Source organism: Tachysurus vachellii, chromosome 4, assembly GCF_030014155.1.
Source record: "Tachysurus vachellii isolate PV-2020 chromosome 4, HZAU_Pvac_v1, whole genome shotgun sequence".
NCBI lineage: Eukaryota > Metazoa > Chordata > Actinopteri > Siluriformes > Bagridae > Tachysurus > Tachysurus vachellii.
Window position 1 is genome coordinate 24,248,716 of NC_083463.1, and position 18,489 is coordinate 24,267,204.

Below are 18,489 nucleotides of genomic sequence, written 5' to 3' on the forward strand. Positions count from 1 at the left end.
ATGATATTACATGATGCAGAAACACTAGATCATGCATTTGTTACCTCTAGGTTGGATTATTGTAATGCTTTACTGACTGGATGTTCCAGTAGAACCATAAACAAGCTCTAGTTAGTCCAAAACGCAGCAGCTAATGGTCACGCATCACAGTACCTGAGTGATCTTTTGTTTTTTTATCAAAAGGTGCAGGCTATTTGGTAGTACCTCAAGTACAAAAGGCTACAACGGGGGCAGAGCCTTTTCTTACAAAGCCCCACAGTTATGGAACAGCCTTCCAATTAGTGTTTGGGACTCAGACACAGTCTCAGTGTTTAAGTCCAGGCTGAAAACACATTTGTTTAGTCTAGCTTTTTTCTTTCATGGGCGTAGAGTTTTTGGTGAACTGAGATGTCTGGATGCTGTTGCCTTACCACCCTTGAAAGTCACTAAACTTTGCAGACTGTGAAGTGGTTTGATGCTTTACATCTCAGGAAGCCCTCATGTCTGTGTCACCTTCTGGCTCTCACTTTTAGTTATGCTGTCATAGCTAGTCTTGCCGGAGTTCCTGTCTGCACCTTGCACATAATGTACACTGTCCATCACCTAATTACAATCATATCTAACAATTTTCTACTCTCTCTCTCTGTGTCTCTCTTTCTTGCTCTCTCTCTGTGTCGAGCTATACTGTACATGCCACTCCCAAGCTCCCAGTGTTCTGAGTTCGTAGTCTAATTGTCTCATCTTACGGACCTACTTTGCCAATTCTGAAGTTCTACCCCTGCTCGGAGTCCAGTGGTCACCCTTCAGAGGATTGATTTGCATGGTTAGCTAGTGACTCATGGGATTGCTGTGGATGGGGCCACCCGGACACTGTCATGCTATGGATTCAGCCATTTCTGTCCACACAGGCTGCTCAGGTACTTGTTCAGTCTCTTGTCATTGCAAGACTGGACTACTGCAACTCACCGCTGGCAGGTCTACCTCACTCACTCTCACTCACTCATTTTCTACCGCTTATCCGAACTACCTTGGGTCACGGGGAGCCTCAGGTGTCATCGGGCATCAAGGCAGGATACACTTTGGACGGAGTGCCAACCCATCGCAGGGCACACACACACTCTCATTCACTCACACAATCACACACTACCGACAATTTTCCAGAGATGCCAATCAACCTACCATGCATGTCTTTGGACCGAGGGAAGAAACCGGAGTACCCGGAGGAAACCCCCGAGGCACGGGGAGAACATGCAAACTCCACACACACAAGGCAGAGGCGAGAATCGAACCCCCAACCCTGGAGGTGTGAGGCAAACTAGCTAACCACTAAGCCACCATGCCCCCTTAAATGAATATTTTTAAACTTAAATGTATGTATTACTTTCTTTTTTCTCTCTGTTTCTATACTTCTGTAAAGCTGCTTTGACATAATGTGAATTGTTAGAAGAGCTATACAAATAAATTGAATTATTATTATTATTATTATTATTATTATTATTATATTATTATTATACAGTAACAGTATTATAATAATATTTATAGTAATTGTTAGAAGAGCTATACAAATAAATTTAAGTGAATTATTATTATTATTATTATTATTATTATTATAATACAGTAACAGTATTCTAATAATATTTATAGTAATTGTTAGAAGAGCTATACAAATAAATTTAAGTGAATTATTATTATTATTATTATTATTATTATTATTATTATTATTATTGTATAGTAACAGTATTATAATAATATTTATGCTTTTACCAAATAGACGATGCTTAATTTTTTTTGTTATTCCTTTATTAATAAGTCATATGTTTTACTTTGAGTAAATAATTAGAGCAAAAAGTCATGTCTACAACTGGGGGAAAAATCTACTACAATTGGGGAGGGGGTTAAACAATGTTTCTACTGATTGGTCAAAACTAGACGTTAACCATTTTAAGCCAATCAGCGTCGACTGGTTTTTTTTTTTGTTTTGTTTTTTTTGCCGCCCGTAGAAAGAACACAACCTGTGATTCGGTAGCACTTTAAGATCCGCACCAATCACAGCTCATAGCGTCATTACATGACGCAGGCCATTGGTCCGGACTGAGTATCTGGCGCAGAGAGAAAGAAAAAAGTCTTTTTAGATACCAGGTGATTTGTGTCAAACTGAACGAGAGCGACGTCGAATGTTTCTACGTGATTTACGTACGTTATATAGATATAGTGGGTTATCTGAACGCTTCATTGCCAGCATTCAGCGGTGTGGCCGGTAAGTGTTCTGTCTAATAGCAGCTTTAGCTTAGCAGCACGTCCTCAGCTTGATGGCTAAAAGAGATGAATTTAGCTCCAGCACATAGAGTTATTAGTGTAAATGTGACAGCGGTGATAACAACGAAGTCAGACATTTACATGCACTAAGTAGCTGCTGCGCACAAAACGAGTATCTCACGCATACAGGCGTGAAGTTCAGTCTGTTGTACCGGTGTAACGCAGCATGATGCACGTGCACAAAGCTGCCTCGTGATGACACTTCTCGAGCGTTAACGCTTTCGTTTTAAAAGTGGATCAGAAATTATGTTCAACTACATTTTTTTTCTATGTTTATTCGGTGTTTATTCATCACAACGGTTGCGGATAGAGTGGAAAAGCACTGGTTCGTTCATCTTAATATATGGAGACAATTATGTCTGTCTGGGTGTCTTTTTGTTTGCTGTTTGTTTTTTAGCAGAAGATGGAAGTCAATGAAAATGTTATGCTAATTTTTTTACGTTATGCTAATTTTACTACGCAGGTTAAAGCTTAGCGCGTAGGGTTTTCTTTGTCAAAATAAACTAACGGACGAAGAATTTTGAGTCGGCGAGGAAATAATCTCCAATATACGTGAAAATATGTCCAATACAGTCTAATAAGTAGTTTTGCTCTTGATGTAACGAGGAGTCTCTATGACGTCATCGTGATTTGAATATGCATTCACGCTGGTGTGAAAAAGTATTGGCCCCTTCCTGATTTTTTGTTTTGTTTTGTTTTTTTTAATTTTTGCACGTTTGTCACACTTCAATGTTTCAGATCATCAAACAAATATAAATAATAGTAAAATATGACACAAGTAAACACAACATGCAGTTTTTAAATGAAGGTTTTTATTATTAAGGGAAAACAAAATCCAAACCCACATGGCCCTGTGTGAAAGTGTTTGTCCCCCTGTTAAAACATAACTGTGGTTTATCACACCATATAGAGTTTAATTACTCTATATAGAGTTTAAACTACCATATAGAGTTTAATTACTCTAGCCACACCCAGGCCTGATTACTACCACATCTGTTCACAATCAAGAAATCACTTAAATAAGACCTGACTGACAAAGTGATCAAAAGTAAACCAAAAGGTCCTCAAAAGCTACACATCATGCTGAAGAAATTCAGGAACAAATGAGAAAGTAAGTAATTGAGATCTATCAGTTTGGAAAAGGTTATAAAGCCATTTCTAAAGCTTTGGGACTCCGCAATGCGAACCACAATGAGAGCCATTTACATGGAACAGTGGTGAACCTTCCCAGGAGTGGCCGGCCGACCAAAATTGCCCCAAGAGCGCAGCGATCATCCAAGATGTCACAAAAGACCCCAAAACAACATCCAAAGAACTGCAGGCCTCAATTTCCTCAGTTCTGGGCAGTGTTCATGACTCCACCATAAGAGAGTCTGGGCAAAAATGTCCTGCATTGCAGAGTTCCAAGACAAAAACCACTGCTGAGCAAAAAGAACATAAAGGCTCATCTCAGATTTGCCAGAAAACATCTTTATTATTCCCAAGACCTTTGGGAAAATACTCTGTGGACTGACGAGACAAAAGTTTAACATTTTGGAAGGTGGGTGTCCATTACATCTGGCATAAAAGTAACACTGCATTTCAGAAAAAGAACATCATACCAACAGTATAATATGGTGGTGGTAGTGTGATGGTCTGGGTCTGTTTGCTGCTTTAGGACTTTGCTGTGATAAATGGAACCATGAATTCTGCTGAATTCTGAAAGACAATATGCAGCTGTCTGCTCGTGACCTCAAGCTGACGCGAACTTGGCTGAAGAAAAACAAAATGAAGACTTTGGAGTGGCCTAGTCAAAGTCCTGACCTGAATCCTACGGAGATGCTGTGGCATGACCTTAAAACGGCTGTTCTTGCTGAAAATCCCTCCAATGTGGCTGAATCACAACAATTCTGCAAAGATGAGTGGACCAAAATTCCTCCACAGTGCTGTAACAGACTCATTGCAAGTTATTGCAAACACTTGATTGCAGTTCTTGCTGCTAAGGGTTGCCCAACCAGTTATTAGGTTTAGGGGGCAAGCACTTTTTCACACAGGGCCATGTAGGTTTGGATTTTGTTTTCCCTTAATAATAAAAACCTTAATTTAAAAACTGAATGTTGTGTTTACTTGTTATCTTTGACTATTATTTAAATTTGTTTGCTGATCTGAAATATTAAAGTGTAACAAACATGCAAAAAAATAAAAAATCAGGAAGGGGGCCAACATTTTTTTCACACCACTGTATTTAAAATTAATGTCCTCCAAATTATTGTACTTTAAGAGGAAAGATTTTTCCCTTAGAATAAAATAATTTTTCTTCACCGTAAAGAGAAGGCTTAACTGGCCACCTAGATTTAGATACATGACGTTGAGGAAAATGCTGTTTGAAAAATCGAAGGGTGAATGATCACGAGAAATGAAGTGCTCCACAAAAATGACCAAAAATGTCCAAACTGTTCCTACATCTGAATGGGAGGAGGCATAGAAATCATTTATAAAAATGGATTGCTAATGAATCAGGCAATCAGGCTTCTGCAATCTGGCGTGTTCACATGAACAGACCTAATAAAATAAAAACGCCCCTCTCCCAGGAGTAATGTCCTTTACCCAGGGACTCGGCTTTTCCCATATGTACAATGCTTGAAGTGAAAAGCATTCTAGTTATAACATTACAACAGTACTGTTAAAGTTAGTTCACTGGGGCTTATTAATGGATCTGGGGATTTTTGTGCAAGCAAATAGATCTTCGTTAGGGGGTTTAATAAAGTGCTTGCTATATGTGAGTGCTGTGTGAGGGTTGTGTAAGTGCTGTGTGAGGGTTGTGTAAGTTGAGCAGTCGTGCTGTTCCTTTAAATTTTTCTGCACAGTCACGCTTACTGTATACTGTTATGTAACACACCCCTTTTAGTTGGGAGCATTTAGACACGAGTAGAGGCGCTCTGTTTTCCACTCCGCTAAACTGGACTTGCTTCTCGATTTGTCTTTGCGCTTTTTTTTTTTGCGTGCACTCACACATTGATTTCATACCTCGTCATACCAGTGACTTCTGTCTGACCACTGAAGCTGAAGTAAGTCTTGTCAATGGCATAAAAGTTCAAAATTTAATAAAAAGGAGAAACTGTCTGTGAGAAACTTTGCATTTTTCTTTCTGACACAGCTGAATGCTCCAGTCATGGATCTGCATAATAAAGACTCGGGCGATATCCTACCTGTGGTCATTATTGGTAAGTGTGTCATTGCTTACTTGTGAAAACCTTTGATTTGGATGTTTGCTGGAATAACAGAATTGTAACTTGAGGATTTCTTTATGAATTGTTATTTTAAAAATTCTTTTTATTTTTAAGTTCTGCTTTTTAAATGTGAAGCAAGAATAAAGATTTTTTTTATCTAAAATAGTTTATTTATTTATGTATTTTGAACAGGAAATGGACCTTCCGGAATTTGCCTTTCATACTTACTATCAGGATATACACCCTATTTCTCCCCTGAGGCTTCGCACCCCAATCCAATCCTGCATCAAAAACTTGAAGAGAACTCGAATTTGTCATTGTTTGAACAGGTAATGTAAACCTACATATTTTTGTTTTTATTTATTTATTTCTTTTTTTTGGTTTCCTTTTGAACACCTAATCATAGTTATTTAATTGTATGATTTGTATGTGCACATACAGGCATTTGTATTGGATTGGATGTTCTTTATCATTAATAATTGTTCCTCTCGGTACTAAGTAGAGCTCTATGTTCTGTTTGTTTGACGTAAGACGTTTCGATCCTCGCCCTTACAGGATAAAAAAAAACATATTTTAACGCTCTGCTCCAAAATGATTGGCGTGCTTATCAAAGGTAGGGTTATAGGTTAATGGTCATGGGAGCTCTTTGTGGTTAATTAGTTTAGGATTAGGGGACGCTAACTTTTATTTTAGGTAAATCTATCCATAAAACCCTCATGGATATTTGCAATTAATAAGCCAGTTTCTGTACATTTTTTGCATGCTTTTAACAGTTACCCCGGGGGGAATTAAAGCCCAAACTGCTTGAGGAAATCAACTTTGTATGCCTTTGTTTGTCTGTGAATGTTCAAACATGTTCTTAGGACCTGGAGTACATGTGTGAAGGCTTGGAAGGCAGATCTTCAAATCCTTTGGCTGTACTCTTTGATTCATTGCTCTTACCAGACGGTGACTATGGCTTGGACTGTGCCTCACCATTGCTATGGCAGTATGAGCCAGAAAGAGCCATGACCCACCTTGTGCTTGGAAAAGGACCACCTGGAGGGGCATGGCATGTAAGTGTTCACAGAAACAGCTGTCACTGAGTGGAGTGAAGATTAACTTTGCATTGTCTGTTCAGCCCTAGGCCTATTTTGAGCCTCATGCTTGAAAGCGACATGCTTAATTTAAAATGGAAAAAACTGGTAGGTTTTAGTATTGGAAGAATTCTGGTATTTAGAATAGGTGAATATCTATATTTAGAATATTAGCAGAGTAAGAGAAGGTAAACACTGCTGCCTTTTTTTTTGGTCAGCGTGCTCATCCTTATACCATTGGATTGAATTATTTCTAATTTCCATTTTCCTTTAGTTTTTTTTTTAAATAATCTGGTATCTAGTATACTATCTGGTACTTCTGGTTCTGTTACAGGCCATGGAGGGATCCATGTTAACACTTAGCCTTGCTAATTGGATGGAGCTTCCTGGCATCAACCTGAAGGAATGGATGAGGGAGAAACGCAAGTATGAAAGTCATTTAAGGATCTGTATAATTGTGCTTTGTAAGACATCACATTTTTAGAAATAGGAAGTTCTTTTGATCAGTACTTGGCTTTCAGAAGTGGGAAATCAAACTTCTGTGCCTTTGTGCTGCGAAGTAGGGGACAAATATGGATGATCTATAATTTTCCTTTCAAACCAGCAAAACGTATAGTCACTGAAGATTGAAAAAATACTCGTATGTCTGTATGTTGAATGTTCTTCTCTATTACAATGTGTGCTGGTTAGTGCACATTGCAATTTTTCCTTTCACCTGAAGGTGGCAACAAACAACGCATTTAAAATTCCAGAGCATTTTATTTTTTCCCTATTAAATTAATTTGCAAAATGATATTTAGCAATGCCTACAGATAAAAAGCACAACGTTCACTGCGAAAGAGGGCATTTTTTAAACAGCATAAAATCAAAAAGGAAAGTTTGGCCTACTTTTTGTGAATTCTCTACTGTCCAATTTACAATTGATATGTCCTATTACGATTGGCTCCTGAAATGGACCAAATGTTCCAGTTTGGATCAGCTGCACATTCATGCAGTAGTCTAGTCAGCCAATCAAGTAGCTGTAGCAGCAAAACCACACAGATACAAGTCAACAGCTGTGAACTGTGATCAAGGAACCAGAAAGGCTATTTCACAAACGTTGATCTCTTCCGAACACTGTGTTGAGAGTTCAGTTTAGATGGCCAGACTGATTTGATCTGACAACTCTGAGTACTGCACTATATATAATGTTGGTGAGCAGAAAAGCATCTGAGAATATTCTGAGCACCTGAGAACTTTGAGGTGGATGGGCTACAAAAGCAGTAGACCACGTTGGGTTCCACTTCTGTCAGCCAAGAACAGAAAGCAGAGATAGCAGTTGGAACAGGCTTACCAAAGTGTTTAAGACTTCAAAACCCTAGCCTTGTCTAATAAATCTCTTCTTCTAAACCACACAGATGGGAGGGTCAGAATTTGAAGTAGAGGGGGAGATTTATTTTGGGGTAGAAATGACAAGTTAGGACCTATTAGTTGAATCCAACATTAATCCAAGGAGTAAATCGGAAGCAGTTCCATTGTCATAACCTGATTAACTAGAAGCTTCTTCCATGATGAGCATAAATAGAAGTGAGCACGTTAAATAGCGCGAGCACAATTTAAAAAACAAAAAAAAAAAAAGGAAAAGTAAATGGATCTTAAAACTAGAGGTAAGCCAAGTATATATTTTTTTCCAAATAAATAATCTATTATAAATGAAAAGGTAAGTTTTGATATGCTGAGAATAAATTGTTAATTATTACTTCCTGTATTTTGTGTGTGGCTTTGTTAGGAATGTTCGCAATGACCGTGCCACACCAGCGGATATTGCCTCCTACTACCAGCACTATGTGAATAAGATGGGCCTTAGTAAAAACTTCGCCCATAGTACCACAGTGACCTCAGTGCAGCGAGTCTCTCTTCGCACAGGTGTCCCCGGCTGGCACATCCAGGGAACACAGAAGAACAATAATGGAGATGAGATGCCCTTCTTGGTCCAGGCAGAGAATGTAGTGCTGGCTACAGGCACCAGTGATTCCCCAGCTCACCTTGGAGTCGAAGGAGAATCGCTACCCTTTGTGTGCCACAGCTTTCAGGAGTTTGAGGCAGTCATCTCAAGTGGACGTTTGTGCAGATCATCAGAGCCTGTCCTAGTGGTTGGAGCAGGGCTAACTGCAGCTGACGCAGTTCTGTGCACCCACCACCTTAACGTGCCTGTGTATCACACATTTCGCAGAGGTGTCTTAGACCCAGCACTCATTTTCAACCAGCTTCCCCGTCTTCTCTACCCTGAGTACCACAAAGTTCACCAGATGATGAGCCAGCAGCAGCACCAGCTAAGCCATTCAGTACACACTTTTCTCTCCCAGCATGTGGCATCACCAGACAATGAACACACTAACTCATCCTGCTCCTACCCTGGATATCTGAGCTTCCCAAAACACCGTGTTGTGTCTTTTAAACCCAACGGCAAGTGTGTCCTGGAGGCAGCGGATGGGCACCAGGTTGTGCTTCAGGTTTCATTGGCACTGGTTTTGATTGGCTCACAACCTAATCTGTCGTTTTTGCCTGAGGACGGACGGAAACTGGGGATGGAGCCAGGCCAACCAATCAGCTGTCGGCGCAACCCAGTTAAGGTGGACCCGTTTACCTATGAATGTGTGCAGGAAGTAGGGATGTATGCCCTGGGTCCTTTAGTGGGTGAGAACTTTGTGCGCTTTCTCAAGGGTGGTGCACTTGGCACTGCATGCCATCTAATGCAAAAAACAAGGGGACAGAGGAGTGAAAGTCAGTGACCATTCAATCACAGCTTGGATGTAGGGAAGAGAAAAGAACAAAAAAGAGAAGCCCAGGGATAGCCTGAAGATTCTATACTGTACCCACCCACTTCCACACAATGGTTATTTCAGTCTTTACTGATTCCCTTCTTTTTTATGAGCAGGTAAACACCATTGAGGGAGCCTTTATTATTGAATGAACTATCACATTTACCAGTCTTTCAGTGAGGGTGAATGTAAGCCAAACCCCGATAACTTTTCACCAGATTACAAATGTTTAAAAGGCCAAGCTCACAGTCCTAAAATAACGAGAAAACACCTGAATGGCTCAACGTAACTCTTTCAGTAATGTCTTTTTGAATGTCAGCATAACAGCACCTGAAAATTAAACTTCAAATTCAGTTTCTCGAATTTGGTTCCATGAAATCAGAAAAATTTCTTTTTTAATGTAGCTAGATGATCGTGCTAACCTAGCACAACAAATTGTGGGAAACTGCAATATTTAAATTTTTTTTTAAATAAATCATCTTGTTTACCAAGAAATCCTTTACACAATATTGTGACCTTCCAAATTCAGCACTGGGAAAACAGGAAGGCAAAGGAAGCCTGATTCTGATAGTGTACACCACGTTTGCAGCTTGAGACATGCCAGTTTGCTCACTTATCGTTCACTTGGCGCTGGTTTTAGTAGTGTTGGAGTGCATTAAAAGACGATCCCATGTAAAACAAAACCGATGTGTTCTGATCCATTACACCCTACCCTCCTTTCATACAGCAGCATTTCTTCTTTAATGACTAGTCATATTTGTGTAAATTTAAGGGTTAATTGGGTAAATTTAATTTAATTGGCTCTTTTTGTTCTAAAAAAATTTTTTTCTGTCATTCAAAGCCATTTTCTGGCTCAACCGTGTGGCCTTCATTTCTTATCGTTCCTGTACAAGATTAAAAACTTTCCATATATAGGTTCCCTACCACCACAACATCCTGATCTGGTCTGTTTAAATAGCTGAGGATGATAAACTTATCTGACTTTTTTTTCCTCAACCAGATCCATACTCTCTGCAACATCAGCAGTCTCTCACAGCAAGACAATGAGACCTCAGAATGAAAGGCAGGCTAAGCAAAGTGTCTGAATGAACTGCATTTATAAAGACATGATTGGTGTTATGAAGAGTGTTCTGTGTGTATGGACTTGGAATGTTGAACACCTTAAAAAGTAAATGCAGCACAGGATACAGCAGTAAGGTTCTTGATGGCAGTCTGTACACACTGAGACACACATGCTACTTTTCGTGACGCTACATTAGGGTTGGGTATCAAAAGAAATTTTCCAGTTCCGATTCCGGTTCCAGTTCTGCCTTACAATTCCCGGTTCTGATTCCGATTCCATAATAAAAGAAATGTGAAACATAATGCACAATACTTAAACATTTCCATTTGTGTTCATTAATCACTCTAAATATTTTAAACAGAGCATTTCAATTCATATCAATTTAAATTTAAATAAATCCAACATCAAATTTAACATCCAGAATTACAACTTAGCAAAACAGTTAGCAATTTTTCTGATGAAAAAATTTTTCTGAAGCTTTCTCTGGGAGAAGACGTGACCTTTCCTGGCTTATTGTATCTCCAGCTGTGGAGAAAACCCTCCCAGAGGGGGTAGATTTGCTTCATTGTTGTAGCTTTGGAAATGAATCCACACTTTAGACTTTTTTTTAGACATGCTTAACACAAAGCGTGCCTCAGCACAGCAGCGCGAGTGACTGATTTCTGTGGTAAGCTGCGTTAATTTGGTAAACAGTGTAAACAATTAATATTCATGAGGTAAGACATGGCTATTTAAAGTGACCGCTCCCAGCGCTTTGCCCGTCATCACAACGGAACCGCGTTTGGAACCGAAACTTGAAAATTCCGCGTGGTTCCGGTTCCTGTTAAAAACAACCGGTTCTGAATAAGAACCGGTTCTCGGTTCCCAACCCTAAGCCTAAGCGAAGAAAAAAAATGCTTCAACAGCAACAGCTTGAGCTGCTGGTCTCAAAGAAATCAGGGATTTTATTTATTTTAACAAGTCTGCTAACAGTGGTGTGAGATAATATGTAATATTATGTAATATGTAATATCTTATGTAATATGTTTTTAATTATGCAGGGGTTTTTTTCCAATGAAAATGTAAAGAATGTGTGTAAGGAGAAGATGCTTCATGCAGAAAATTGAAATTTGCAAAGCAAATTAGTTTTTGTATCAGTCTTGGTACTTTTTCATTTATTGCTTAAATATATCAAATGTATATAGAGAGTCTAGTCTCTGAAATCATGCACCCTCTATAATTGTTTACCTATGATGTAATTGCTTTTGTCTACCATGATTGTTACTATATAGTTTGCTAATGAATTCGTTAATGACAAGTAAGATATCCTGTAAATAACCAATATTTACATTTGGCTAAAAGTTGACCTGCTGTTTAACCAGTTTAGTTGTTTGCTATTGGAACCAATGCTAATCTCACTTGGTAATATCAAAGAAAACAGGCTACTGTAGTTTATTATAGCCAGTTAAATTAGTTAATGAGTTTAACATGCATTTTCAAATGTGTTATATGTCAAATGTCTTGTACACAATTTTGAGTTTTCTGCTTGCTCCAGCAAATTGAGAAACATTATTTTAGATAAACCCATGGGGCTTAACACTGCACTGAGAAATGGTTTATACATCTTCAGATGCAAATTAGTAGCTGAAGAAGGTCACAGAAGTTGACCAATTGGCACTAGTGTATTTTCTATGGAAATTATTTTAGTCAATTAGCAGTCAGCTACTATTATTAGTATTACTAATGGTATACTGGTAACATTAAGCAGTCAGTGGCTGGATGAGACAAGGGGACTTTAAGGTACATTAAAGTACTTTTTGCTACCTCCTTCCCCTAAAAACAAAAAAAAAGTTTTTGTTTTGATAAATCTTGGGTAAAATGAAAAAGTTTAGAGTAATGAAGTACAGTTACTTCTCATGAAAGCTGTGAGGTGCCATTGCTAATGCTGTGTGTTTAAAGTACAATAAACTTTATACTGTAATAATTACTTTAGAGAATTTCCCCTTTGAGAGTTTACATCGAGTAAGTTTTGAGATTAGAAAAACTGCATTTGAACCAATTCTGCTAATTTGCTATTAGACATTCTTTAGGAATTTTTTTTGGAATTGGTTGAGAAAATAATCTAACCTTTCCAGGTTTAAGACCAACAAGATAAGATACTACTTGGAGAGACACAGTTAAATAGGTATTTTACTAATACATGAACCTTTAAATAGTTGCAATCATAAAAAAATTTCACCCTTTGTGGTTTGACCGTTTAAACTTTGTAGAAATTCTAATTGTAAAAAGAATATCTTGTGTATTTTGTGTTCCGGTCTCTAAATGTGTTATGCTCTTTGTTAAACGGGACCATGAGGGGCTTTTTCAGTGTACAGTGCATGTCAGATGCATATTGTGATGCATTCTAAATAATGTTAGATATATTGGCACCCGGTGACAACTGCAGACTGCTGATTAAATACCTTCTGTTAAAAGAGAACTATTTAGGCAGAAATAATGCCAGGGGAGATGATAATATATATGTAGTCGGCCTAACATGTCTTTTATGTTCATTGGTTATTAAAATTTAAATAAGAAAAAAATGCATTTTGTATTACATTCATTAGTCACAGATTTTGAGGTTAAATGTTAAATCAGCAAACATTAAAGTCACCGTTTTGTGGGATTGTTACGGATGGGCTAGCTTAAAAGAGCTCAAATAGCACAAGTTATGTAACTGATTGTAAAATTGTAGAAGTTTAATGCTGGATAGACAAGGGTCAGAACACCAGTGTCGCACAAAGTGGCCAGCTGCATGTGCTTTGCTTATGTGTGACAGAGATGGCAAAAGGAGGTTAAGAGGCAGTGTGATGCTATAGGCAATGTTCTGCTGAGAAACCTCAGGTCCTGGCATTCATATGTTAATCTGACACGTAAAATAACGTGCCACCTACCCAAACATTGTTCGCTAATGGCAGAGGCCTCTTTCAGCAGGACAATACACCCTGCCACAATGCAAAAACTGTTCAGGTATGATTTGAGGAACATGACAAACTGTTAAAAGTATTGATTTGGCCTCCAAATTCCCTAGACATCAATCCAACTGAGCATCTGTCAGATGAGCTAGACAAACAAGTCCAATATGTTAAGGACTAACCTTGCAACTGGACCACTGATCTTGTGGAGTCCTTGCCTCAATGAGTCAAAACAGTTTTGGCAGCACAACCAGGACATACACAGTATTAGGCAGGTGGCTTTAATGTTCTGTTATTTCAGTGTCCTGATGATGTTCAACCAGTACTCAAAACTCCTATGTAAAAGTCAATCGTTCCTATAATTCCTATGCCAAGAGGATGATCTGCCATTTTCATTTAGGAAAATTTAAGACTAAACTTTTGGTCTCTTTCTATTTAAATTGTTCAAATGGAAAGCTCCTGGTGCCTAAAGGTTAGTAGGTCAGAAATGGTCATTTAAAAAGCTTTTGCAATTTTTGTCACTGCTAAGTCCATCAGTTTGAATAGTTCTGCTCCAGAAAATGCTTGCAATTCCAGATATTATGTCATGTAAAAGCTGTTTCTGTACTGAACTCATGTAGGTTTTTAAAACTATGTTGAACTACAGTGCAAGTTACATCATACAAATAGAAATAAGAAACAATCATTTATTTTTCATTTCTCTTTATTAAGCAAAAAAACCAACAACCGTGACTTCATATAATATAAGTCCATGGGCATTGCAATGATCTAAATATCTAAATATATTGAGGACGTTTGCAGGAAACTGTCAAATTGTACTAGGAGCTCCATTTACTTGGGCTAGTCTTCATTTTCTCCATGCTCTTTCTTAATGTCTCTAGCTACCAGGGTCTGCTAACTTCTCCCTGTTCGGGGTCACCACAGCAGATCATCAGATCCAACCCTTCCATCTTATCATGGCTTTGGCTAGCCAAAAAGACAGTAACTGCAACAATATGGCAGAGATTTTCTCTTTTCTCCCTTATCTCACTTAAATTAGCAACTTGTAACTGCTCAATTTCCCCATGAATTTGAGTTGATTTTAACCTTTTCCAAACGGCCTTGTGCAAAACTGTTTACTCCCTCCCTCTGAAAGCATCAAAAACGTAGCCTCTTCAAGCTAAAGTATCCTGTTATGGTATCCAGTAAAGTAAGCAGTTCTGCCTGAACTGCTGTTTTCCATACAGTCCACAGGTGAAAGCGAAGCCACTCAAAGCAGTCATGCCAGGAGTTCTACACGGCCCTCTTATGGAGTCCTAGCAAGAGCAAACCAGCCGTTGGAGTTCCTAAATATCCACTTTGTTCACTGCTCCGATTGCTGTTACGAATCCTCCACTCCACCACACATGTCTCTCTCTCTCTCTCTCTCTCTCTCTCTCTCTCTCTCTCTCTCTCTCTCCCCATTTCATTTAACTAACATGTTCATCCTAAGACAAACTAATGTTGAGTGGTGAAAGGAAAAGAATGCAAAAAGAGTGAAAACAACATGTCTGAAGTACGATCTTGTAACGTTTTGATATCCTTTCAGGATTAAGCTAGCACCATGTCAGCTGTGGACGTCACCATGTCAGAAGTTGTTTCCCTCACTACATATAACTCTTTGCAAATCAACAGGCGATTGAACCTTCATCATTATATAATATTTGCATCTCTACCTTCTCCGATCTCATTAATAAACGAGCTGATTCTGGACACCTAATCAAGAGCTATTATTTAGCAACTCTCACTGAGGTCCTACAGAGATTGCAGTTTAAAGGCTGTGAAAAACCTTTCCTTTATGTGAGAAAACAAGCTCCGTTTTGCTGATTATCTGTTTCAACCTGTCAGAGAGTCAAGACTGAAGCTTTAGCCAGTGCTGGAAAAGGCATTTAGTGAAGGATCATCTGAATGTTACATTGCACACATTTTTATCCTAGGACAGGAAATGAAAAAGTATGTATGATGTGGAAAAATAACTGGCCCATATGTCATGTAACATATTTATTTATGATAAGACAATGTTATACTTTAAAGGCTTTGGCCAACATTCTAAATACTGTAGACTGTGGAAAGTAGGTTAGACTTCCATACTGTCTGAACTGAGGCAGCTCTAAAGTTCTGTAACATTGATCCAATTTCCAATATTCTTGTAGAGCAATCTGTTACTTATTTATGTATCAATATAGCAACAAAAAAAATTGTCCTAAAATAGAGTTACTAGCTTTAACCTACTCATTGAAAAACTAAAAGCAAATTCAATCACTGGAGTTAAAAGTGAATTATCTTTGAATCTGAAGGACTGTCTATATTCATTTATGATGCACTCTCTCTGCATGTTGATTGCCATCCATGTAAAACTTTTATTTTGTATGGAGAAACCACGCTCACTATTTGAAAAAGTCGATTCTTTTGAATGAGTACAGTTTTGGACTTTGCTACATATTATACATTCAAAATCTATTGGATTAGGCAATATTTTAAGTGTACAGCCTCCTTGTGCAATCGTATTCTCTGTTATGTCTTTTCCCATCTCAGCTTTTTGTTGATATATAGTAGTAATATTGATAATATTCCATAGACAAATGTTACTGGTTGTTAAACCACTGTAGTGTCTTGGCCAAAGTGCTGCAGCTCAGTGTCAAGGTCTTGGCAATCTTCTTATAGCCTACGCCATCTTTATGTAGAGCAACAATTATTTTTTTCAGATCCTCAGAGAATTCTTTGCCATGAGGTGCCATTTTGAAATTCCAGTGACCAGTATGAGAGAGTGAGAGTGATAACACCAAATTTTACACCTGCTCCACATTCACACCTGTCGAGTCACGTATGGCAGCATGGTGGACTGATCAATAATCCAACCCCTTTATCACTAGGCTACCACATCCATGTTGAGGGGACATCAAATTTACACTGTTATACAAGCTGTACACTCACTACTGTACATTGTTGTGTCAATTCTTCAGTGTTGTCACATAAAAAATGAACAGATATAATAAAATATTTACAATAATGTTAGGGGTGTATTTACTTCTGTGAGATTCTGTGTGTAGTACAAAAGCTATCGAAGGTTAACAGACTTCCATCTTCATCCATTACAATGACAAACTGACCAAACGTCTCAATTCGCAGTCCAGTGTAGCCACTAGCCGAGTCGCGAATTGTTCCATATTTATAGTCATTTTAATCGCTTATAAACGTGCGCTGCGATGCTCATTGGCTCGCGCAGGCCTCGTGGCTCGCGTGCTTTTATATTTGTCATTTTTAAATCTATCCCTACGGAAACGGGACCGATAGGATGTGGCCACGCCCCAAACGTGCACTAACGAGGACTGAACCCAAATGACTTTATTGTATTGCACTACAGAGGGGGTGGTTTAGTAACCAGTGTGGCGCGTTCTTAGGGCTCCTATTTAGGGAACAGGGAGTTGTTTGGACTCGAACCAACCTGGAGGAACTTCTTACACGCACGCAGAGACGGACGGAGCGTGTGGAAATAACCGTGTCAGTTTTTCTCTGGAATACAACCGCGGCGTTATTTGTGTACAGAGAAGAGTCTTAAACGACCCAAATCACTCACGAACACGTTAGCAACCTCGACGGCACTCGGATTAAACAGGACGGAAGAACAACAAAAAACAACACCAAGATGAATCTGAAGTGAATCCGGCGAACGTCATCGATCCAACGGGATTAACGTTAAGTTAGTAACCAGCCAGCCAGCCAGTTTACTCGCGTCTTTAACAGAGTTCCCTGCGGTTAAGAGGCGACTTATCTGCTCGAATGCGTCTTGTTTACGACTCGGTTGCCTTCTAACGCGGTTGAGGACTTTTTCCATTTTGGCAAACAAACAAAAACAAACAAACAAACGCGATGAATTTACAGCGGCTAACATTTGACCAGGCTAGCAGTAGAAGCTAGTTAGCCGGCTAGCAAACCGATGTTAGCTGTGCTAACCGACACATACACGCACTTTCCCACTACTTTATCACAGCATTTACACTTCCCTGGGCAGGCGAATAACATTACTTCCAGTATCCTTTTTTCCCCCAATTCTTTTTTTAATATCCAAACCTTTTCTTCACACCGAGGGAACTAGGTTTTGGTGAGTTGTTGTGGTTTTTTTTTTGTCGCTGGTGGAAAATGGATGCGGTAATGGAGAAGGAGTGCAGTGCTTTAGGAGGGCTGTTCCAGTCCATCATGAACGACATGAAGGTAAAATAAACACCACGGGACACAAAACATGATTTATGTACGAACTACATACGAATCCTTGAGTTTTATATGTGCTTTCTGCCATGTGAACGTTGCATAAGTTATTTGCCAGCTGTTTGGCTACATAACGTGAGGCTCCGATTCGGCTAGCAACAGTTCTCTGGTTGGTCGACTCAAAGGTGAAGGGGGAAGAACAGCAGTAATAAGTGTTTGTGCTAAAACACTGGAAATGATTCACCCACAGTACAAGTGTAAACATTTTAATCTCTTAGAATACTCGTGCATTTGCAGTTTAGGCGTTTAGTAGGTTGGGATTTTTGTTATTTAAAATAATGAGTGATATGTTCAAAGTGGTGATTGTTGTTGTTGTTGTTGTTGTTATTATTATTATTATTATTATTATTATTATTAGTAGTAGTAGTAGTAGTAGTAGTAGTAATAATATTTTGTATCTAACAGATCAGCATTACTGTATAAGCAAATCCAAGAGCTCTTCCTGCAAATTAGAGGAAGTATAGAAAACCTTTCCACAAAGAAGTAACTGCTTCTTTAAACGACATTGTTCCAAATGATCCAATATTTTGGAGGAATCTCGTCGATTTTTTTACTTACATTTGGCCTTGTTTATGGTGGTGACTAAGGACAAATTTATTCGGAAATTGTTCAGAGAATAGACATGAAATTAAGTGTTCATGAAAATCGTGTTTTGTATTGCTAATGAGAGCTTCAGTTAATCAGCTTTACACCATGTGTTGTGTTGCTGCAGTTTTATACATGGTACAATTTTAATTGCTTATTTGATCACGCGCGCAGACACACACACACACACACACACACACACACACACACACACAATTGTAATGTTTTTATTTATTGTTTTAA

At 38.6% G+C, this 18,489-nt stretch overlaps 2 protein-coding genes across 6 annotated transcripts in view; both read left to right on the forward strand.

Moving 5' to 3' along the window:
- The first annotated feature begins 2,079 nt into the window (after positions 1–2,079).
- Positions 2,080–10,761, forward strand: osgn1 (oxidative stress induced growth inhibitor 1). 2 transcript variants are annotated; one of them, XM_060868450.1, is made up of 7 exons: positions 2,080–2,236; positions 5,315–5,342; positions 5,432–5,498; positions 5,697–5,833; positions 6,368–6,559; positions 6,915–7,006; positions 8,349–10,761. In XM_060868450.1, exons 1-7 carry the CDS (start codon positions 2,154–2,156, stop codon positions 9,349–9,351), a joined length of 1,602 nt encoding a protein of 533 aa, XP_060724433.1. In that variant the 5' UTR covers positions 2,080–2,153; the 3' UTR covers positions 9,352–10,761. The 2 variants fall into 2 exon arrangements, with proteins under 2 accessions (XP_060724433.1, XP_060724434.1); XM_060868451.1 differs by lacking the exon at positions 5,315–5,342 and having other exon boundaries at positions 2,102–2,236.
- Positions 10,762–16,739: 5,978 nt separating this feature from the next.
- The window catches only part of mtss1 (MTSS I-BAR domain containing 1), a 34,962-nt gene continuing 33,212 nt past the window's right edge, over positions 16,740–18,489 (forward strand). For 2 of the 4 annotated variants that reach the window (XM_060868452.1, XM_060868454.1), the window contains exon 1: positions 16,741–17,607. In XM_060868452.1, coding sequence (XP_060724435.1) covers positions 17,536–17,607 — 72 coding nt within the window. In that variant the 5' untranslated portion in view covers positions 16,741–17,535. Of the gene's footprint in view, positions 17,608–18,489 lie in introns of all 4 variants that reach the window. The other 2 variants (XM_060868455.1, XM_060868456.1) reach the window with 2 other exon arrangements.